Consider the following 24,888-nt stretch of genomic DNA (forward strand, 5'->3'; position numbering starts at 1 on the left):
CCCTAAAACCCGTATGAGGGCTAGTCCCCTATTCCTTAGAATTTACAATCTAGCAAGAGACTTCGGGAATTTCATTTATTAAGACAATGGTTAAACATGAATAATGCTGTAAGTGGGACAATTTAAGACTCAAAAGCGGTCTCAAAAAGGTTGGTTTTTAGAGCCGTAAAAATGCACATATTTTTCGGTGGTATTAAATTAGAAATGCCACGATTTGCAGTGTTGTTGGAACTGTGATCATTTGGCTCCGGATCAGGTATGATGGTGGACAGGTTCTGGTTTTACAATTTAGCCTTTCAAAAGACTGCATACTGTGACCCTGTCTAAATGCTTTCAGATAGTTTTTGAAAATCCACTATGCATATACATAACATTGGTCTCATCATGGGGAGGACAACAGGTTCCCAGAGGGAAGGAAACTCTTGTCTACCCAGCCGTTCACTACCTTCTACAACAGCACCACCATCCGTTTTTCCCCTTTGGGTGTTGAGGGGGGAAAATGCTTATAACATCAATAGCCTTAAATGCCACATTAATCTCACTGGGGAACTCTAAGCACAGAGAAAATGCCCACAACTACCGTAAGCAGGAACCCCGTCCGGTTAACTTCGAAACGCGCGTGCGCGGGGTCGGTGCATCGCCCGCGTCTCCCTTCCTCCTGAAACTAGGCGGTGCAGGCGCGCGCCTCGGGAGTGAATGATATTACCCAGCAGGCTGTGCGACGCCGCCCCTTTTCTCAGCCGGGCCCGAAGATGGCGTTCACGTTCGCGGCCTTTTGTTACATGCTGGCTTTGCTTTTAACGGCGGCGCTCATCTTTTTCGCTATTTGGCATGTAAGTGTCTTCTTTCCTAGTGCGGCCGCAGGGAGGGGGGTAACAAGGGCCGGAGAAACTCGGGAGGCAGGGAGAAGGGATGACTAGATGGATGCCGCGTTGGCTCACTCCATCGCAGCCCGACTCTGCACCCTGAGCTTTGGAGACTGCTCGCCCTTTGGCGGTCCGAAGGGGTCAGGCATGGCTTCAGCCTTACAGGCAGGGAAACGTATCCGCCCTTGTCGCTGCAGTAGAGAATGGATTCTTGGACCCTTTGCTCGCGAAAGCATCCAAACCTATTTTGTGGAAGGCTGTTTGGTGGTGGCTGCCGCCTAGTCCATAGGAGCCAACTTTTCAAAACAATTGGGGTGCTAAACTTAATACCACTTAGTCTCCCCGCACATAGTGAATTAGTTTATTCCACTCTATATTCGGGAGTGATCAGGCACCCATGGCCCAACTTGCAGAGTCTGTAGTTCAGGCTTTTGTTGCTTGTTGTGTTCAGCGAGCTGAAAGCTCTGTAACACTGACAGGGATGTTGCTAAACCAGCTTATATAACTGGAGCAGTTAACCTTTGCAGAAGAAAATTGTCATGTTCCTGTTCATGAGTGGACGTGGCATTCTTTCAGACATTTAGGAAGAACAAAGTGCCATGCTTTTAATTTTCTTTTTAAGTCGCTTCAAAATGTGTTCGTAAATGCTGGGGTTCCTGATTGCCTGCTTCCCTTCTAGAGCATCCCTTCTGTTCATACAAGGAAACCTTTTCACTGTAAGGGATGCCATCTGCCCAAATGGTTTGTGTAGACGGGCGGGGTATTTAGTTGAGCTCTCTGAGGCTTTCTACACTAGAGACTAGTAAATTCCTGATACATACTGTTCTGAAACTGTTTATAACTGGTATTGGATTCAGGTTTTCTTTACACTTTCTTGTAGAAGTTTGGTGGTATATTAATTTATATACTTTAATAGAACCCTTTTGAAAAGATAATCAAGGGTAGTTGTAGAGTTATTAGAATCACTAAAGATATATTTAGGTTACACAAATTGAATTAATCATTTATTTAAAATATTAGTAACCTGCTTATAGTGAAAATCATGCTTATGATAGTGAAGCTGCTTATAGCTGTTCAATATAATAAACTGTACCCTTGTTCTGGTTTGGGGGGCTTTTGTAAGTGATGCTTGTAGCACTGAAGAATAATTGGAAGGACTAGTGTGAGATTATACTAGGCATTTAGCAATGGTTTGAGGTCACTGGTTTGTCGCACTAGCTGTCTTTCTGAATTGATTGGTCAAGTAGCTAAGATTTCTTTCAACTGGCAAACATTTTTCAAAGCAATAGATATGTCTGCTATGTTTTTAAACTAAATAGGCAAATTATTTAGAACATAATTGCTATACTGGGTTCAAGCCCAGTATCCTGTTTCCAGCAGTGACCAATCCAGGTCACAAGTACTTGGCAAGATCCTAAACACTAAATAGATCCCAGGCTGCTATTGTGCAGTAATAAGTAGTGACTATTCCATAAATCTACTTGGTTAATAAGGTTATGGAGTTCTCCAGGAACTTGTCCAAACAATTTTTAAACCCAGCTACACTAATTGCCTTAACCATATCCTCCAACAATGAATTCCAGAGCTTAATTGTGTGATGAGTGAAATAATTTTCTCCAATTTGTTTTGAATGTGCTGCATACTAACTTCATAAAGTGTCCCCTAGTCTTCATTTTTTTTTAAAGAGTAAATAACAGATTTACATTTATCTGTTCTATTCCATTCATTTTATAGATCACTATAATATCTCCCCTCAGTCATCTTTTCTCTAAGCTGAACGGCCCTAACCTCTTGAGCCATTCCATCCCATTTATCATTTTAGTCATGCTTCTTTGTACCTTTTTCAATGCAACTATATCTTTTTTTTTTTTTGAGATTCATCGACCAGTAATCCAGGTGCGGCCTCACCATGGAGCAATACAGAGACATTTTGACATTTTCTATTTTGTTCTCCATTCCCTTCCTAATAATTCCTAACATTGTTTTCTTTTTTGACTACTGTTACAAACTGATCCGAGGCTTTCAAAGTGTGTGCAGATCATTTTTCTGGGTAGTAATTCCTAATATGGAATCTTGTGCATTATTTTGTACTTGTCTACTTTTAATGTCATCTACCATTTGGATGCCCAGTCTTCCAGTTTCATAAAATCCTCCTGCAATTTTTCACAATCACCTTGTGATTTAACAACCCAGAACAATTTTGCATCATCTGCAGATTTGATCACTCAATCCCCTTTCCAGGTTATTTATAAATATATTAATAAGCACTTAAGTGCATATTCCTATTTACCATTCTCCACTGACACAAATGGCCGTTTAGTCCTACTTTCTGTTTCCTATTTTTTAACCAGTTTGCAGTCCACAGTAAGACATTGACTTCTATCCCATGACTTTCATGGGGCACTTTGTCACCTTCTGAAAATCCATATACACTATATCCACTGATTCACAGTTATCTACATGTATATTAACCCCCTTCAAAAATGTAGCAGATTTCTTAGCAATCACAGGTAGATCCATAGCCAGTGGATTATGCACACCTATCTGCAGATGGAGACTGAGAAAGCTGACATCACAGTATATATATCCCTGCACGGACATCAGCCTGCAAGTATTCTTCATTTCCAGCAGATGGTGGACATGCATCTGCCTACCGGGGATTGCTTAAAATTTTAAAAGGAGGAAATTTATTCTCCCCGCTCTCCTGTGGTGATACCTTATGGTCTGTCCCTCAGTCAAGAGTTTCTGAAGTGATATCTTTGGACCCCTCCTTCAGATGAGTGCCTTGGCCCAGTAGCTGTTTTCAGCCGGTGTGGACTTAGCCGCAAAAATAAATAAAAGCCAGCTAAAAGGCAAGCGGCTGCAGGAAGCCAAGTGTGACGGTGAAGGTATGTATGCCCTCTCCCTCCGCAGCCTGGAGACAGACTCTGTACTTGGTCAGGATGGGCTGAGCTCAGGCAAGAAACAATAATAAATAATAATAAAAAAATAAAACAGTAGGAGGGGAGTTTTGTACGGATTCCTCCAGTCTGCATGCTGATACGATGTTCGTTCTTGCCTCCGGGGGAGCTTAGGGGATGTGGGCAGTCTGTTGAGCAGCCTTTTGGCTAGGTCTCTCTCTCAGGCTTTTCTTGTTTGCCTCGTGGTAGGCTGCAACGGCATTTCACATGTCTTTCCTGCATGTTAGGCTGCCCTCTTCACTTTCGTCGGTTCGTGCTAGTGCCTGGTGAGGGACATCCATCTGGATGTTCACATGCATATGCTTATCTACGTGGACAATCTGAGTATCCTCGTGGGAGCTCAGTTTTTGCATGCTCATTGCGGCAGTGTTGAGCACCTAAACTTTGGATGCCTAATTCTTGGGCGCCTAGTTTTTTGCAGCAGGACTACATCTGGACACACACTTCTCAGATCCCTTTTAGAGCATACTTATTTATTTATTTAAATTCTTTTACTATACCGATACTCAAGACGCGGTCTTATCGTACTGGTTTACAATAGAACAGGGGAAACCAATTAACAACTATATAGAAGGTAAAAGTTACATCAAACAGGGAGCGAAAAACATGGTAGCTGGAGGACAGGAAAGATATTTTAAAACGATAACAACTGAAGAGTGGTAAAAAAGTAATTGAAAACAATAAAAAACAAAAGACAGCGATACATAATCAGCTAGATTAAGCTCGGCTGTAGGTTAATCTTAGGCAATTATTCACAATTATTCATAAATCTTGTGGATGGTCAAGCATACTGACTGATTGCGCCTACGGCAAAGAAACCTGAGCGCCTTACCTTCTGTGTTGCTTGTCATATTCAGGCATTTCAGCCTGGTGTTCTCTCTAACTTGTCATCTCTGCTTGGAGGCTTAGGGAGAATTGCCTTCATCTGACTTTATTAAGCTAGGCTCTTCCCAGCCTGATGCGGGACTGGGATAAGAGCTACCAGAAGGGTTGCCTGACTTTGGAGCTCCCCTAACTGGTTCATCAGCAGGGGAAGGTAGTTTAGTGGGCACAGGACAGATGCCCCCCTGGTTTTGGCATTGATCCCTCTGCCTTTTTTGGGGTAAAATTTGTTTTTCAAGGACTGCAGTCCTTTCTTCAGGTGCAGTCCTTGGCCTGTGCCAATCTTAACAGGTCAGGATCGCAGGCAGCAAAATTCTGCACACCTGGTGTTGCGGGTAAGCATCGGAGTATTCCTAGATCTGCTGTTGGTTTTTCTGATGGGGATCCAGATGGCACAAATGATTAAGTTGATCCGTCCTCCCTGGAGGATGGAAAAATTCCTCTGGGATTGGCGCCGTATAGAACTATGTTGTGGTTCTTTCATAGAGATGAGTTACTGGCTCCAATTTCCCAGACATTGACGATGTCTGGGAGTACCTGGGGCTCAATCTACGTTTGAGCCAAAGATCGATCCCATTTTGATTTCTTAGCGTAAAGCCTTGTGTGTTTTTCCCTATTATGGAAGCCATTCAAGAATTGATTGATCTTGAATGGGGCACCCCAGAAGCTACGAGAGAGCAATTGTGCTTTCTGAAAGTGAATGCGCTTTGTGTGCTATTATCAAGCGAATGACTATTCCCATAGAAGGGGGAGTGGCCTTGAATGCACAGGATAGAAGAATTGAGGCTATCTTTAAGCAGGCCTTTGAGGCAATGACAATGAAGTTACAGATAGCTTCTTGTTCCCTAGTGGCTCACTCTTGTTTACTTTTTCTCTCAAGAAGTCGATGAATTTGGTGTGAATTCCAGGGCAGTGATGGAACCAGCAGCCACCTTTTTGGCCAAAGCTGGCTGAAATGTGGACTAAATTGCAGCCCAAGGGATGGCTTCGGTAATAATGGCCAGGTGTCAGTTTTGGCTGAGAAATTGGTCGGCTGATGCAACTTCCAAGTCTAATCTTATGAAGTTGCCCTTTAATGGCTCACTCTTGTTTGGGAGCAAGCTGGAGGAAATGGCCAATAAGTAGGGTGAGTCCCAGGTTCCTCAGTTGCTAGAGGTTAGAAACGGATGCTGCACTCCTTTCAGCATGAGAGTTTGTACTTGGGGATCCAAACATTTTCAAACCTACAGAGGAGTGGCCTTTCAGAGGTCTCAATCCTGCCATCCCAGGCAGTCCAGACAGGGCATAGGCTCGGCTAGTGGAACCACCCAAGCTTCCCAATGAAGATGTGCCGCCACCCCCCCCCCCCCCCCCGGGAATAGGAGATAGAGGGTCATCTCTCTCTTATCGGAGGTGGGTCGAAGTTATGTCAGACCAGTGGGTTCTGAAGGTGATACAAGATGGCTATGCGCTGGAGTTTTGTGGTGTTCCTCAGGACATGTTCATGGTGTCTCCCACAGAAGAGACAGGTATTGGAGTATACATTGTCAAAACTCCTCTGTCTGCAGGCTGTGGTTCCTGTGCCTACATCTCAAGAAAATACTGGCCGATATTCCATTTGTTTCGTTGTGCCCAAGAAGGAGAGCGCTCTTCACCCCATCCTGGATCTCGAGGGGGTCAGCAGTAATTTGCGGGTGACTCCTTTTCGCATGAAAACCTCTGTGATAATGGCAGTACAGTTGAGGGAGTTTGACGTCACTAGATTTGTCTGAGGCGCACCTGCATGTTCCCATCTGGCTAGAGCATAAACGATTTCTGCATTTCATGGTTTTGGGGCATCATCTGTTTCAAGTGCTACCTATTGGTTTGGCCACCACTCGCAGAACTTTTTCCAAGGTTATATTGTTTGTGGCATTATTACCGAAGCCATCCCTTGAGAGAGGATGGAATCCTGGAACACCCATAAGAACATAAGAAATTGCCATACTGGGTCCATCAAGCCCAGCATCCTGTTTCTAACAGTGGCCAATCCAGGCTACAAGTACCTGGCAAGTACCCAAACACTAAGTAAATGCCATGCTACTGTTGCTAGTAATAGCAGTGGCTGTTTTCTAAGTCACCTTGATTAATTGCAGGTAGTGGACTTATCCAAGAACTTATCCAAACCTTTTTTGAACCCAGCTACACTATAACCACATCCCCTGGCAACAAATTCCAGAGTTTAATTGTGGCGTTGAGTAAAAAAGAATTTTCTCCGATTAGTCTTAAATGTACTACTTGCTAACTTCATGAAGCGTCCCCTAGTCCTTTTATTATACGAAAGAATAAATTACTGATTCACATTTACCTGTTCTAGACATCTCATGATTTTAAAGACCTCTACCATATCCCTCCTCAGCTGTCTCTTCTCCAAGTTGAACAGCCCTAACTCTTTAGTCTTTCCTCATTGGGGAGCAGTTCTATCCCCTTTATCATTTTAGTCGCCCTTCTCTGTACCTTCTCCATCGTAACTATATCTTTCTTGAGATGCGGTGACCAGAATTGTACACAGTATTCAAGGTGCGATCTCACCATGGAGAGATACAGAGGCATTATGACATCCTCCGTTTTATTCACCATTCCCTTCCTAATAATTCCTAACATTCTATTTGCTTTTTTGACTGAGCCAACGATTTCAAAATATTATCCACTGTGACGACTAGATCTGTTTTCTGGGTGGTAGCTCCTAATATAGAACCTAACCGTGTAACTACAGCAAGGGTTATTTTTCCCTATGTGCCACCAAAAAGACCACAGAAATAAGCTTCATAAATCCCTTGGAGACTGCAATATAAATATAGGAGAACCCAAAAAATAAAGTGACCATCAAAAGAAGGCCATGCCCCATTGATCTTATGAAGCATAGAAAAAATACCATCCCATAAGAAAGACCTTATGGCATCAAAAAATTTATGAAGTAGGGAGCCACTCTGTTTTACAAGCGCAAAGATCTGAGGAAGAGAGTCCAAACTTAAACACATTATAGTCCTGAAGGAATTCTGTGCTACTGCGGAGCACAGAATTCCCATTTTTTGCTCAGAAAATGGCAGAGGAGACCCCGGCATACCGCGAAGGGAGCGCACGAAGATGAAGGTCCCGGTGCGCTGTTTGCGGCAAAAGTGAAGGCCCCTGTGTGCCGTGGGAAGTGCGCCATTCGCGAAAAAGATTAAGGTCCTTGTGTGCCACGGCGTATGCTCTGCTTGCGGCGAAGATGAAGGCCCCGGTGAGAGTGAATGTGTGTGTGTGAGAGGGGAAGGGGGTTTGTGGGAGGGTGAGAGAGAACAGGGGGATGGGAAGAGAGAGCATGGGAGGTGAGGGGGGGGTGCTTGAGTGTGGGTGCCAGAGGTAGAGGGAAGCCTATATGAAGAGATTGTCAAGGCGCGTGTGAGAGAGAGATTGGGAGCTTGTGTGTATGAAAAAGGGATTGTGTGAGACAGAGCCTGTGTGAAGGGGGTACATGAGAGAGAGACATAGGTAGCCTGTGTGAGGATGTATGTGTGACTGAGAAAGGGAGCTTGTGTGGGTGTGTATGCAAGAGAGAAGGACCCTGTATGAGGGGATGTGTGTGTGTGAGAGAGTGAGGGAACCTGTATGAGGGTGTTTGTATGTGTACTAGAGAGAGGGAAGCATGTGTGTGAGATGGAGGGACAGAGGGAGCCTGTGTGAGGGGCAGTACTGAGAATGGGGTTAAACTGTGGCACTGGCAATAGAGTTGAAGGGGTTGAGCCTAGAGGTGGAGGGGAGAGATACTGGCAGGTGAAGGAGTTGGGGCCTGAGAGGGCAAAGTGGCCAGGGGAGTAAGGAGAGCGAGTGGAAGGACATTTATAGTGAATTTCTAGGGAAATTCTGCTCTAAATATTTAAAATTCTGCATCTCTAACTAATGTTTTTCTGTATGTATTTAAAATGTAATTACTTAGACTGCCATGTAAATTGTGTTATTTTGACCAAATATAAAGTTTGCAGAATTTTAAGTTTTTGTGCACAGAATTCCCCCAGGAGTAACCTTAACATTGTCTATGTAGCTATGGTGTAGCTATGATGTAGCAATTTAAAAAAAACAAAAACAAAATCTCTTGATAGTTAGCATCCAAAGATATCTTAGTGCAGTATTGAAAACATTGCTCCATATCCTTAGTTTAAACAGTCAAGAACTGAGATTTAATGTTGATGACTGTATCCACCCAACGGGGCATTTTTTTGTTAAGGTTTTTTTCATCATTCATTTTATAGATAATTACAAAGGGTGGTATTAGATGTTGCATTAGCAATACAAAACATTGAAAGAAAATAGTGACTTTGGGGGTTATTGATAAAGAGGACTGGCATCTGCTGATTGTTGCAGCCAGATAGGTTTTCAGCAAGCCAGTAAACACTTTCATTATATACCCTATTCTTTTTATGTAAGATTGATCAGATTTGCTTTTTTTTTTTTGGATGATTTGCAGGTATCTCCCCAACATCCTCTTCATTAAACACCAAAGCAAAGAATTCATTTGGTCTTTCTGTGGTGGCCTTATTTTTCCTAAGTACCCCTTTGATCATTTAATGGACAACCAACTCCCTCACAAGCTTCCTGGTTTGGATATATTTTTAAAAGTTTTTGAGTTTTTGCCTCTATGGCCAGTTTCTTTTAAAATTCTTTTTTAGCCTGCTTAAATCAATGTTTTACCATTTGCCAGTGTTTATGCTTTTTCTTATTTTCTTCAGATGGATCCTTTGATTTTTGAAAGAAGTTCTTTTGGCTAAAATAGCTTCCTTCACTTCACCTTTTAATCAATTCAACAGTTGTTTAGCCTTCTTTCCACTTTTTTGATGCTTTCAGTACATCTGGACTGGGCTTCCAATATGGTATTTTTAAACAGTGTAAATGTAGTAGTCTAAATGAGAGGGTATGAATGGATACTAAAAAAAGACAAATCGAGCCTTTCTCTCTAATGCTGCTTGTTTATATATCAAAGGAACTTCATAGTTGGAGAACTGGTCACCTTCAATCACTCATAATGACTTAGTGAGTTCATTTTTTTGTTTCTCCTATTTTTTAATCATTGGTCCAGTTCATATTTTTGTTTGTTTTTTGCAAATAAGAGGAAAGCAACATGCGAACGATGGAAATTGATTTCTATATATTTATCCTCAAAGTGCTCGTTGTCATGGGCAATTAATTTTACTTAACTTCAGTGATGAAAGCTCCTTGACATGGTCCACATTTCAGATAAGAATCCTGCTACGGAGGATATTTGCACAATGAGTCCAGTCAAAGCCAAAACCTTTTCCTTATGCCTATCATACGCAGCGTTTTAGTTAGCTTGCCGCTGAAAAGAAAAGTGTAGTTGGCATATTAGTTGACTCGTACCACCAGTCACAGCACATATCACTCATTCATTCGCTCAACTTTAACGGCATTTTCTAATGAACAGTCCCGCATATATATTTAAGTATCTAAATTTCAATAAAATATATAAAAAAATTAATAAAAAATTGATTCAAATTTGAGATGTTCATCTTTATTTTTTGTGACCCTTTATGCATAATTATATTATTCTTTCTTTTATGTTGAAACTCCCTAAACGCTAAATTGTCTCCTAACCAGAGTCCTATTATTGTTATATGAATTTCCTTCTTCTGTATAGAATCTAAATTAGATCGAGTACCAATCTACTTCCAGATTTAAACCTTTGGGATACAATGTGTTCAAAGTAGAAATCCAAAATTGTTCAAGGACATTGAGGAGGGACTCCCTGTCTCTCCCTCGAACTGATTCTACAACTGGTCAATTATTACCCAACAAGTTGTTGCAAAGTACAATGTTGTACTATCTGAGCTTTTAATTTAGCAGTATGTAGGAAATTTGTATGTTAATTCAGTCTGATTCAGGTATATCTCTTCATTCGGCCTGATCTTTAAATATGTGTTAAGCTGCCATTCTAAGCCTACAATATGTTGATTGCAATGTGAACAAGTTCCACATGTTTGACCTCTCAGTGAAGTACTTATCCAGTTACTATCCAGTAGAAATGCTCTTGTAACCAGCTCTTTAAATTTTAACTCTGAATGTAAAACATGGGAGAAATGCCGCTGTTTTCTGATAACTGTCATGATCACTCCTGATACTTGGCAATGCCTCAAAATACATTTAAGTCTATTGTCCTCTCTAGATGGTCGTTGCTTCAAAAGTAAATCTCAATTGGCATATCATGCCCTCTTGTATGCTGATTTTATTGCTGGCACTGGGTATCCTCACTCTAGAAAGCGTTGATACATCTCCTCAATATTTGAACATAAACATCTTAAGTGTAGAAATTGACTATTAGGGAGACTACAGGATGGAAATGATCACATTTTAATAAGTTATTCCTCTGGTTTACAGTAAATCGTTGTTTGTTCTGCACTCAGGCAGGCCAGTCCACACCAGTGGGTTATGCACCTCCCTTGAAGATGAAGTAAAGCTGACATTACGGACATATAGCCCTACCCTGACATCAGCCCACCAGTATTCTCCATCTCCAGCAGATGGTGGACATGCATTTTCCTACTGGGGATTGCTTGTAGTTTAAAAAAAAAAAAAAGGAGATTTTTAGGCAACGCTTGAGCTTTTGAGGTGATACCAGTCAGCATGTCTAAGAAACTTAGTGTTTTGGAATGGTATTGCATCATGAATTGTAGGCAAGTTACCAAAGAGTTGATCCAGTCTTGGAAAATCAGTAAATCCTGTATTGAGTAATTGCAGACAAAAACATTGTCACTATCTTTTCCAAATAGAAATTCCAGAAAACAATCTATTTTACTTATTTTATCCCTTTTGAAAGTTAAATTTGAGCAATAGTTTTCCTTAATGTATTTTTTTTCCAATTAAGTCAAATTTTATAGTGTTCATTGTTGCCACTACCATTCTCTTTTGTGCCAAATCCTGCATTCCACTAAGTAGATATAAAATAGCTCCCCCTTTTATCATTCCTGGACTGGCTGCTCCATGAAGCAATCATTTATTTCATCTGGAAATGTTAGCATGTCCTGACATTACATTTATCCAGTCAATATTGTAGTAAGTGAAATCTCTCATTATTCCTATGTTGCCAAATTTGTTAGCTTCCCTAATCTGTTAACATTTCATTATCTGTCCATTTTGGCAAGTGGACAGTAGATTACCCCCACTGCTATACTCTTCCCCCATCACATATGGCATAGTCTTGTTGGACTCTATGCCAGCCCTCTCATAAAGTAACCCCCCCAAGTTGATCCACCCTATCATTGTGATTATAATTTATAGCCTGGTATAACACTGCCCCGTTGGTTATCCTCTTTCCATTAGGTCTCTGAGATGCCAATTATGTTTACCTCTTCATTTAGTGCTATACATTCTAACTCTCCCATCTTACTTTTTAGACTTCAGGCATTGTTTGTATTAACAATCTATGTATCAGTTGATAGAATAATTTGGTATCTTAACTCAGATGGTTCTTTACTTCTTGGCACATAGGCTGCTTTTGCTTTTATTCAAACCTCTCTATCAGGATTCCCTATCTCCTCTGTTTTATTATCCTTTGACGATGTCTCTCTGAACCATGTTCTGCTGAGTGGCTTTCTGCTTTCCCCCATGTTTTAGTATAAAAATGGCTTTCTCTCTTTTTTTGAAGATTAATTCCAGTAGCCTGGTTTCACTCAGGTTAAGGTGGAGCCCATCCTTTAGGAATAGGCTTCCCCTTCTGCAAAATGTTGCCCAGTTCCTAACAAAACTAAAGCCCTGCACCATCATTTCATTCAGCCTTGAGACTCTACAGAGTTATTCCTGCCTCTGTGGTCTTGTATGTAAAATAGAGTGCATTTCAGAGAATGCTCTCGTGGAGATTCTGGATTTCAATTTTCTACCTAACAACTTAAATTTGGCTTCCAGAACCTCCCTCCCACACCTTCCTATGCTGTCGGTGTACACGTACTCTAACAATCAGCTCCTCCCCAGCACTGTCTAAAATCCTATCTAGGTGACGCATGAGGTCCACCTCCTTTGTATCAGGCAGACAAGTTACCAAGTGATCCTCATGTCCACCAGCCACCCAGCTATCTACATTCTTAATGATCTAATCACCAACTATAATGGCCTACCTAACCCTTCCCTTCTGTGCATTAACCCTTGGAAACTCATCCTTGGTGCGAGAGGATAATGCATCACCTGATGAGTAGGTCATTGCTTTAGAATTGCTTCCTGTTACACTAGGGTGATGCTCTACAATCAGGTAACCTTGCTCCTCCAAAGCATCACAGGGTTTGTCAGACTGGAGTGGGGACTTGGCTACTATATCCTCAAAGGTCTCCTCTATCTCTCTGCCTTAGTTTCTCAAGGTCTGCCACTATAGCCTCGAGATCAGACTCGTTCTCTGAGAGTCAGGAGCTGTTTGCACTGGGTGAGCACATACATCCTCTCTCCAACTGGTAGATAATCATACATGTGGTATTTGGAAGGTCTCCATCTTGTTGCTGGACTGCTTTCAACAGTTTAATATTGTTGAGTTCTTAGTTAATATGGGTCGCTGTGGAAGTAAATGTACAAATCATTCCTTTAAATTTATGTGGTGTATTTAATGTTAACCTAGCAGTGACATGGAAGGGGACAATCAGCCTAATTGATAAGGGCTCTCCCTTGTTTTAGTTAAATTCCTGATTTTTGATGTGAGAATGTCTCTTGTCCTCTTATATGGGATAAGAGTCTTTAAATCAAAGAATGAACTTAGGAGTGAGTGGAAGTTGGGGTGAATGAGAGGGAAAGAAAAATACTAAAATTACCTACCTTTTCCTAGCCTTTTTATTTTAAATCAAAGCATACATAAAACTAAAATACCTACCTTTCCTTACTTAAAACACACTAAAAATTAATTTACCTCACTATTTCACCTCTCCCCCAAATTTTAAGCCTGATAGTATCCAGCAAGCAATACTTGCCAATCTTCTTCTATCAGTACTCCCTCAGGAGTATATATGCTTTGAATATTTCTTCCTGAATATCTGTTTGCAATTCTCTCACAGAAATGTGAAGGAGTACTGAGAGCAAAAGGTGATTTTGATGGTGATTTGAAGAGAATTTGTAAGTATTGCTTTTCTAGGAAATTTTGTGATTTAAAGCTTGGGGCAGAAAAGATTTTGAGATAAATTGATATTCTGTGTTTTCTTTATAAGAGAAAACTAGGTAAATTTATAGTGTCACCTTTCCCTCCCACCTACCTACCCCAAGCACTTCTTTGATTTATGGACTGTTATCCCAATTATAAGAGGATAGTTGGAACATTTTCACAAGACTTGATCAGGGAATTAGATAAATGAGGGAATAATCAAGCCCTTATCACTAGATTAATTATTGTCCCCTTATAGGTCATTACCAAACTAACATTACATACACCAAATACATTTCAAGGATAAATTAGATTAGTCAGCCCTACTCCCTTAGCAACCTTAATTGACTAACAGCTCAACAATATTAAGATACAATCAACAGTCCAGCAGTAAGAGGTGAAGCCTTCCAGTCTTTTGCATGGAGTGTCAAGTGTATGAATATCTACCAGTCAGCTAGAGACTGTGTCTGTGCTCAATGCAAAGAACTCCTGGTTCTCTGAAAAGACTGAAGGAGCTGAAGCAGACAGATTATAGAGGAGACTTTCCACATCAAGTCAGGCAGCCCCTGTGCTGCCTCAGAGGAGCAAGGGCACCTGGAAGGAGGGCATAACCTTGGTATAGCAGGAAGTGATCCTGTAGCTAGGATCTACTCTCTAGATGATGCATTATTCTCTCGCACCAATGATGGATCTCCAAGGGCCTGTGCCTGGGAAGGGTTAGAATGTCTGTCATAGTTGGTGAGTTGATCTTTAGGAATGAGGAGAACTGGGTGGCTAGAGGACATGAGGCTTATGGTAATTTTACCTGTCTGGTGTGAAGGTAGCGGACCTCGCATGTCATCTAGATAGAATTTTAGACAGTGCTGGGAAGGAGCCAGCTGGCATAGTACATGTAGTTACCAGTGACATAGGGAGGTTCTGGAAGCCAAATTAAGGCTTTTAGGTAGAAAGTTGAAATCCAGAACCTCCAGGATAGTAGAGTCTGAAATGCTCCCTAGTCCATATACAGGATCCCAGAAGCAGCACAGAGCTTCAGAGTCTCAATGCGTGGGTGAGACAATGGTACAGGAAAAAGGGCTTTAGATTTCTTAAACTGGGCAACATTCTGGGGCAGGGGAGTTTGTTTCAAAAGGATGAGTTCTCCTTAACTAGGGTGGGACCATGCCGCTGGTGCTAATGTTTAAAAAGAGAGAGTGCAGCTTTTAAACTAGAACATGTAGGAAAGTTGACAGTAGAGGAGCTATGTGTGGTTCAGAGCGAGAAAGTTGACAGTCAAAGAGCAATGTGTGGGTTGCAAGGTGGCTTCTTGGGAAGATACTAATAAAACAGGGAAATTAACAGCATCCCAACAGAGAGGTTCCAATAAAGGCAAGAGTAGCCCAGATGCCTTTAAGTAAAGAGCAGATTGAGTTAACTGATTCCAAATTATCCCCATCCACTGCAAGTAAGTTTGTGTTTACAAAAAACTGACCATGAAATGTCTATGCAAGAAGTCTGAAAAATAAAATGGAAGAGTTAAAATGTATTGAACTGAATGAAGGGAGAGACAGGCATAATTGGTATCTCAGAGACCTGGTGGAAGGAGAATAACCAATGGGACAGTGCAATACCAGGATACAAATTATATGGTAATGGTAGAGTGCCTCAAATTAGTGTGTGTGTTTGGGGGGGGGGTGCTATATGTTAAGGATGACAGTCAAACAGGATAAAGATCCTGCAGGACAATAAAGGCACTATGGAATCTGTGTGGATAGAAATACATGTGTGATGAGGAAGAGTGTAGCGGTGGGGATATGCTACTGTCCATCTAGCCAGAATGATGGATGGATGGTGAAATGCTAGTAGAAATTAGGAATGCTAACACATTTGGCAGCACAATTATAATGGGAAATTTCAATAACCCCAATATTGACTGGATAAATGTAACATCAGGACATGCTAGGGAGTTAGTTTCCAGATGAAATAAATGATTGCTTCATGGAGCAGCCAGTGCAGGAACCTACGAGAGGGGGAGCTATTTTAGACCACTTATTTAGTGGATTGCAGGATTTAGTACAATAGGTAATGATGGTGGCAATAATGAATATAACTCGATCAAATTTGACTTAAAAAGTGGAGAAAATAAATTAAGGAAAACGACTGCTCTAGTATTTAACTTTCAAAAGAGAGACTAATAAAATGAGTAAAATAATAAAAACAAAAAAAAAAAACTAAAGTGCAGCTGCAGAGGTCAAGAGTTTACTTCAGGTGTGGGCATTGTTTAAAAATACCACCTTGAAAGCCCAGAATAAATGCATTCCATACATTAAGAGGTAGAAGGAAAGCCAAACTATCAACATGGTGAAAGAGGCTGTTATAACCAGAAGAATTTCTTTAAAAAAAAAAAAATGGAAACAGGATCCAAATGAAGAAAATAGGAAAAAGCATAAGCGCTCTTAAGTTGGGTGCAAAACATTGACAAGGCAGGTAAACAAAGAATTTTAATTTTTTTTTTCTTTTAGAGGCAAAAACTCATAACAAACGTTTTCAAATATATCCAAAGCAGGAAGTCTGTAAGGGAGTTAAGTGGCCAGTTAGATGATCGAGAGGGTGCAAGAGGCACTTACAGAAGATAAGACCATAGCAGAGAGACTAAATTTAATTCTTCAGAGTTTACAGAGGAGGATGTTGGGGAGATACTTTTGTTTCATATACTGTATTCAATAGTGAAAGTCTGGAGGAACTGAAACCAGTCATGGTGAACCTGGAAGATGAAATATAGCAAATGGACAAACAAGAGTAGTGAAATCAGCTGGTATATACCATAAAGTTCTGAAATAACTCAAATAGAATTGCAAATGTATTACTAGTATTAAAGTTTGTCTATTGTACCTGAAGATTGGAGGGTGGCTAATATAACACCAGTTTTTTAAAAAGGGCTCCGGGGTGATCTGGAAAACAAGAGACCAGTGGGCCTCATGTGCAGTACTGGGAAAAATTATAGAAACTGTTCTAAAGAACAAAATCACAGAACATGTAGACAGACATGGTTTAATGGGACACTACTAATATGGATTTACCCAAGGGAAGTCTTACCTCATCAATATGCTACCTTTTTTCCTAAGGGCTTAACAAACGTGGATAATGGTGTGGTAGTGGATATTGTATATTTTGAATTTTCAGAAGTCATTTGCCAATCTCTCTGTCTCATGAGACTCCTGAAAAAAAAATCATGGGATAAGAAGCAATAGCGAACTGGTTAAAAGACAGGAAACAGAACATAAGACTAAATGGTCAGTTTTCTCAGTGGAGGAAGGTAAATAGTGGAGTGCCCCAGGGAGAGGAATGGAGAATAAAACAATATCATAATGCTTTTGTATTGTTCCATGGTGTGACTGAATTTAGACTGGAACTGGTATTTTTTAATATATTTATAAATGATCTGGGAAAGGGAACAATGAGAGAGATGTTTAAATTTGCAAACGAAACAAAATGATTCCAATTTGTTAAATCATAAGTGTTGCGAGAAATTGAGGGAGTATCTTGCAAGAATGGAAGACTAGGCATCTAAATGGCAGATGAAATTTAATGTGGACAAGCGCAAAGTGATGCACATGAGAAAAAGTAATACAAACTGTAATTACAAGATGTTGGGTTCTATACTAGGCGTCACCATCCAGGAAAAGGATCTAAGTGTTATTGTGGATATGTTGAAATACTTGGCTCAGTGAATAAGGGTGGCGGTCAAAAAAGCAAACAGAATATTAGGAATTATTAAGAACATAAGAAATTGCCATGCTGGGTCAGACCAAGGGTCCATAAAGTCCAGCATCCTGTTTCCAACAGAGGCCAAACCAGGCCACAAGAACCTGACAATTACCCAAACACTAAGAAGATTCCATGCTACTAATGCAATTAATAGCAGTGGCTATTCCCTAAGTAAACTTGATTAATAGCTGTTAATGGACTTCTCCTCCAAGAACTTATCCAAACCTTTTTTGAACCCAGCTACAGTTGCACTAACCACATCCTCTGGCAACAAATTCCAGAGCTTTATTGTGCATTGAGCGAAAAAGAATTTTCTCCGATTAGTCTTAAATGTGCTTCATGCTAACTTCATGGAGTGTCCCCTTCTATTATATGAAAGAATAAATTACTGATTCACATTTACCCGTTCTAGACCTCTCATGATCTTAAAGACCTCTATCATATCCCCCCCTTAGCCGTCTCTTCGCCAAGCTTGAACAGCCCTAACCTCTCCAGCCTTTCCTCATAGGGGAACTGTTCCATCCCCTTTATCATTTTGGTTGCCCTTCTCTGTACCTTCTCCATTACAACTATATCTTTTTTGAGATGAGGCGACCAGAATTGTACACAGTATTCAAGGTGTGGTCTCACCATGGAGCGATATAGAGGCATTATGACATTTTCTGTTTTATTAACCATTCCCTTCCTAATAATTCCTAACATTCTGTTTGCTTTTTTTTACTGCTGCAGCACACTGAGCTGACTATTTTAAAGTATTACCCACTATGATGCCTAGATCTTTTTTTCTGGGTGGTAGCTCCTAATTTGGAACCTAACATCGTGTAACTACAGCAAGGGTTTTTTTTCCCTATATGCAGTACCTTGCACTTGTCCACATTAAATTTCATCTGCCATTTGTATGCCCAATCTTCCAGTTTTGCAAGTTCCTCCTGTAATGTATCACAATCTGCTTGTGATTTAACTACTCTGAATAATTTTGTATTGGCCGCAAATTTGATAACCTCACTCATTGTATTCTTTTCCAGATCATTTATATATATATATATATATATATATTGAAAAGTACCGGTCCAAGTACAGATCCCTGAGGCACTCCACTGTTTACCCTTTTCCACAGAGAAAATTGACCATTTAATCCTACTCTGTTTCCTGTCTTTTAACCAGTTTGTAATCCACGAAAGGATCTCGCCTCCTATCCCATGACTATTTAGTTTTTCTTAGAAGCCTCTCATGAGGGACTTTGTCAAATGCCTTCTGAAAATCCAAATACACTACATCTACTGGTTCACCTTTATCCACATGTTTATTAACCCCTTCAAAAAAATGAAGCAGATTTGTTAGGCAAGACTTTCCCTTGGGTAAAACCATGTTGACTGTGTTCCATTAAACCATGTCTTTCTATATGCTCTACGGTTTTGATCTTGAGAATAGTTTCCACTATTTTTCCCGGCATAAGTCAGGCTCTCACTGGTCTATAGTTACCCGGATCGCCCCTGGAGCCTTTTTTTAAATATTGGGCTTACGTTGGCCACCCTGCAGCCTTCAGGTACAATGGATGATTTTAATGGAATGGAGAATATCATAATACTTTTGTATTGTTCCGTGGTGTGACTCTATCTAGAGTACTGTGCAGTTCTGGTTGCTCTTCAGCATAGAGAATAGATAGCTGCGGGGGTGTTATGGTAGAGATCTACAAAATCATGAGTGGAACGGGTAAATGCAAATCGGTTGTTTGTTCTTTAAAATATAAAAGGCTAGGTGACACTCCATGAAGTCACTAAGTGGCACATTTAAAATAAATCAGAGAAAATACTTTCATTCAACGCACAGTTAAGCTCTGGAATTCATTGCTAGAGGATATGATAAAGGCAGTTAACGTAAGTGGGTTTAAACCAGATTTGAGTCATCTCCAGGAAGATAATTTTTTGTTTTCATTTTCCATGACTGTAAACTTCAGTCGCCACCAGAAGCAGCAATCGCACTGAAGTTCTGCGGTCCAATTTAACATTGACCTTTTTCCCCACAGAATGGCTAATACTCTCATCATATCTGGACTTAGAAACTAATGATAATCAGCCTGTATTCTCTTTTAATAGTGCTTTGTCTACTGTTTTGGATCATGTAGCTTAAAGATACCAGACATTGTGTCTCACGGTTCTCACTTGAGGTCCTTAAGCTCAAATGTGCTATGAGACGAGCTGAACAAGTGACATGCTCATAAATCCAAATTTTCTGTCACGAACTATAAGGTAGCTCCTGCATCCTATCGAGTTAGGCTAGGATCCCTTACAAGAATCAAATTTATCTCAGCAATCAGGTAGTTCTATGGTTAAAACTGGCCTAGATTGTTAATCCTTTGCTACCTATTGTCTGGATAAAACAACCTCACTGTAAAGCTGCTTTCTGTCCCTCGATAGTTAAGGTTGTACCTCTCAAGTTAGATACTGAGAGCTGCAAATGATTTTTCTGAGCCTATTAACTAACATCTTGAATCTCTCCCTCATGTTGTGTGGTGTTCTAGACTATTGCAAACAAGCTATTGTGACTCCAGTCTTGAAAAAATCCATTCTGCCTTTTGACTCAGAAGTTTATAGACCCATCTTCCTACTCTTGCTAAACTGCTATAAAAGCTGGTCTTGAAACAACTCACTAGCAGGCTTATACAGTAAGTATGCATAAGAGAGCGCGGCAATGCCGGGCGCACCCTCATTTGCCGCGCGCACAACTTGGATCACATACCGCTCGATACAGTATTCAAATGAGACGCAAATGCAAGCCGCGTCCATGAAGCGGTAGGCGTACACAATCCATTTTACTGTATAGAGCGGTATACAGCACCTATATGGTATCTTGGGTGCGCTGGTACCTGTCATTTCACCAGGAAAGTGGATGGTTCTCCTACAGATCCCGCTACCTTGAGCGCCCGGCACCAGCAAGCCCCAGCAGCCGGCGATCGGCGGCAGGGAGCGCAACAAAGCACCTATGTGCGCAGCTCCGATTTTCCGCCTCCTTCAGACGGGCAAGAGAGAGACGAAATTTCACGGGCAAACTTTCCCCCAGCCCCAGCTCACCTGCCCCGGCCGCGGCCACGCAAGCCCCCAGCAGCAGCAGGGCGCGTCCACGGGTGCCGGTCTCCCGTGTGGGTGCGCTGACAGCTCCGGAGCAGCCCCAGTCCTCTCTCCACTCCTCCCGAGGCGCGCGCCATGGCTCCCCTGCCTCCTGGGGGCAGCCGGCGGCGAGAGCGGCTTCAGCAGCCCGGGGCGGATCGGGCTCTCCCCATGCGAGGCAGCTTCCAGCAGCCCCTGCCGGCGAAGGTGCATGAACGCACACCTGTACGCCCAATTTGGGCACTCAAGGCAGCAAAGGTGCATGAACGCACGCCGTGAAGCCGCCTCGCATGGGGAGCGCCCGATCCGCCCCGGGCTGCTGAAGCCGCTCTCGTCGCCAGCTGCCCCCAGGAGGCAGGGGAGCCGCGGCGCGCGCCTTGGGAGCAGTGGAGAGAGGACTGGGGCTGCTCCGGAACTGTCAGCGCGCCCGCACGGGAGACCGGCACCCATGGATGCCCTGCTGCTGCTGTGGGGGCTTGCATGGCCGCGGCTGGGGCTGGGGGAAAGTTTGCCCATGAAATTTCGTCTCTCTTGCCCGTCCGAAGGAGGCAGAAAATCGGAGCTGCGCACGTAGGTGCTTTGTTGCGCTCCCTGCCGCCGATCGCCGGCTGCTGGGGGCTTAACTGATGCTTGTCAAGCTGGCTATTCCCGATGCCCGAGCGTAATACAGAAATGATTTTCGCCCTGCACCTTGCTTTATTTTTTGTAATAATTTTTCCCCCTTGTGCGAGAAGCATTTTTTTCTGTGGATTGGGTTGGTTTGGGACTGGGCGGCTAAATTCACCACATTAAGGCCAGGGTCAGGGTAGGCGGTAAATTTGCAGGTTAAAGACGCGGCAAAATAGCTGGTTAAAAAGGCGATAATCTGGGCACACGTTACTGTATCGGAGGGAATAGCCAATCCGATCATTAACACACATACATGCCACGGGCAGAAAGGGATACGTGTCGATTTCAAGAAGCGGTAAGGACGCGTAAAACCGGATACTGAATCGTGGGTTAGACATACGCGTCCAAATTGTGCGTACAAAGTGGGTTAGAAACAGGGTAACCGTGGCCGCGCTTTACTGTATCGGCCTGTGAGTTTGTAGAGAGCAGACATCTTTTACATCATGATCAATATGGCTTCTAAGCCAGTCATAGTACTGAAATGTTATTGGCTCTATCTGGCTCTATTTTGTTGACGTTTGACCAAGGCAATTCTTTGTTCTTGGTTTCTTTGGACATTTCTACTGCATTTGATTGTGTGGCTCATTCCATTCTTTTGGGTCAACTGCGTTCTTTGGACATCGAAGGTACTATCTTACCTTGGTTCCAATCATATTTGTGTCGGTGCTTTCAAGTTAAGGCTGATTGATCATTTTTATCATGGAAGCCCCTTGATAAAGCTGAACCCTGTGCAACCCCTTTATCTTCTGTGCTGTTTAATCTGTATCTGCAGCCTTTGTCTTGTGTTATTTCATCGTATGTGGAAGAATTAAAAATCTACGCTGATTCACAGTAGTTTCACAAACCTTAACTAATGGGGCATCAACTAGTAAAACAATCTGTATTTCTGCCATAAAGCTATGGCTTAAACAATATGGTCTTACTCTTAACCTTGCTAAAACTGAGACCTTGTGGCTAAGCAGGCATCCAGATCAAGTAGTCTTACCAGTAATGATTGTTGACTGTCAACCGCTTACCTTCTCGCCTACAATTCAAGGTCTTGGCTTTATACTGGACTCAGCTGAGGCTTTAAGCCAAAAGCAATGAGCCGTAATTAAGTCAGCATTTTTTAAGCTTCGGGTTCTTCATACTTTAAAATATTTACCGTCTTCAGAACAGTAGTGCAAGCATTTATCCTGACCACATTGGACTATTGCAACTCGCTATATGCTGGATTGCCAAATATATATGATTAGATCTCTTCAGTTGCTTTAAAATGCTGCCACCCATCTTACTTCCTGCTTTGTCAGGGAGCATATCTCTCCTGTGCTGTGCCAACTTCATTAGCTTCCTGTTAAGTACAGGATTCAGTTCAAACTTGTGACTCTTGTTGTACATAAAGCCCTTTATTCTGTTCCGATTTCACTGTCTAATAAACTAGCATGGTATGTCCCTCTGATGTCCTTAAAGATTGCAGGTAAGATTTTACTTGTTCCCACCGCTAAAACTTATCTTCAGACAATTCGTGCCAGAGTTTTTTGTGGAACGAGTTACCCATGGAGTTGAGAACTGTTTCTGACTATACATTTTTCAAAAAACAGTTGAAAGCACATCTTTTTATTTGTCTTTTTCTTGATGTTTGTTTGGGTTTTGTTTTGGTTTTTTTTTTAACTTAGATGTGTTAATTATTTTATAATATAGATTATTCTGTTGTGTTAAAATATTTTACCTAGTAGCTTAACTGTACACTGCTTTTTCTGATATAGGCAGTATAAAAAAATCTGTAAATAAAATAAATGAATAAATAAAATAAAACATTATTAACTAGGTAGACTTTAGGAAAGCCACTGCTCTTCCCTAGGCATAAACATGGAATATTTGGGATCATGCTTGAATTGGCTACTGTTGGAATTCGGATATGGGCTTAATAGACACTTGGTCTGACCAGTATGGCAGTTCTTATAATCTTATCTAGTTAAGGGATTTGGATTTCATAGGGATTGAGTGTGGTGTCTAGTGCGTAGATCAGTCATTCTCAAATCTCACCTTTTGCTAACTGAAATTAATAACCTAGAATTAGCAGTAATGATTTGTGGGGGAAGCCTCTTGTAAAGTTTACATTTTAATTGTAAAATGTGTGGAATTCTGTTTGAAACTGTGAAGTAAATTTTAAATGTAATTTATGATGAGCTGTTATACTATTATTGAATAATGGATTTATTCCTGTTTTAAAGTTGAAAGCCTTAATGGTATAATTTTATTCCAGATCATAGCATTTGATGAGCTGAAGACAGATTACAAGAATCCTATAGATCAGTGTAATACCCTCAATCCTGTAAGTAACAACATAACAGACACTTTTTCAAACATATACTTGTTGCATGTGTGTGTGTATAATTTTAAATTACAAAATAAAGGTTCTTACTGATAAAAGGTTTGGTACATAGTTTGTATTGGTGCTGTCTAGGGGAAAGTCTGTCCGACTTTTGACTTTGTATGTTCAGATTTGCATACTCTGATTTAAGCTATTTGTGATCTTGTCAGTTCACTAACATTCTTTCAATCTGCTTTTTATATTATCCGCGCAAAGACAGTTGAAAAACTCAAAAAGATTAAGAGAGTCAAAATTGCACTAAAGGTGTGTACTGTTTTTCAGTTTGTTTAAATGCTGCTTTTTTTCAATTTTTTTTGTTAGGAACATCTGTTTTACAGTTTTGTTCAGTGTGCTTGTTCATCTGCCTGTTCAGATTTATAATGAGCTCATGAGTTTTGTGTTTTTTTTTTTTCATGTTTTGTGGAATTCATTTTGCTTGTTTCAGTGAGATGGGAAAGCTGTTATATGCCAATGGTCTTATGAGGTCATTGTCCTGTGATCTGTGATACCATGTGAGCTATCTTACAAGAAATCAAAGTTCAAGTCCCAGCTCAGTCTTCTGCTCCACTGGCTGGCCAGGATTACTTAGATATTGGAGGGAGGAGGAAGAAATGGGTATTGGGTGGCACAACTAGAGCAACTTGAGTAGCATTTCAAGTGCACAGGTAAGATCTTCAATATGCCCTTTTGATAAAAGCAGTTCCCCAACTTTGTAATGAAAAAAGGGGGAGTTGGGTGGAAGAATATTGAGAACTTGTTTTTGGAATTAGGGAGAAATTTTGTTCTTAAATTACTCCAATTTCTCCATCGATAAGCAGGACTGAATTAATCACTTCCGGTGGGGTGATGTCATCTCTCTAGCTCAGTGAAGCTTTTACTACTGAGCATATTCAAGAGTTCCCATGCATGTGCTGCCTTGTGAATCTGTCTTTTTGACCAAGCTATTGCACTAACTAACATACTCTCTCTCTCTTTTTCATTGCTGCCTAGGCAGCCTCTCAAACAGCACTTTCAGTACTGGAAAAAAAAGAGAATAGCTTTTGATTTCTGTTTCCATAGATCTTAAACGTGTGACTGAGATGCTTCTCTTGCCTCAGATATAAACATGGGTTGAGCAGGGGCTTTTCAAACAGGGCTTCCCCTCCCTGTTGTGCCGGATTTTGGCTCCACCATAGTCTTGTGG

At 41.2% G+C, this 24,888-nt stretch overlaps 1 protein-coding gene across 1 annotated transcript in view; it reads left to right on the top strand.

Moving 5' to 3' along the window:
- The first annotated feature begins 685 nt into the window (after positions 1-685).
- Positions 686-24,888, top strand: part of CNIH1 (cornichon family AMPA receptor auxiliary protein 1) — a 73,392-nt gene continuing 49,189 nt past the window's right edge. The window contains exons 1-2 of the mRNA XM_029598297.1: positions 686-833; positions 23,598-23,666. Coding sequence (XP_029454157.1) covers positions 753-833; positions 23,598-23,666 — 150 coding nt within the window. The 5' untranslated portion in view covers positions 686-752. The remainder of the gene's footprint in view (positions 834-23,597; positions 23,667-24,888) is intronic.

The sequence above is a fragment of the Rhinatrema bivittatum genome, chromosome 4 (genome assembly GCF_901001135.1).
Source record: "Rhinatrema bivittatum chromosome 4, aRhiBiv1.1, whole genome shotgun sequence".
Taxonomy (NCBI): Eukaryota; Metazoa; Chordata; class Amphibia; order Gymnophiona; family Rhinatrematidae; genus Rhinatrema; species Rhinatrema bivittatum.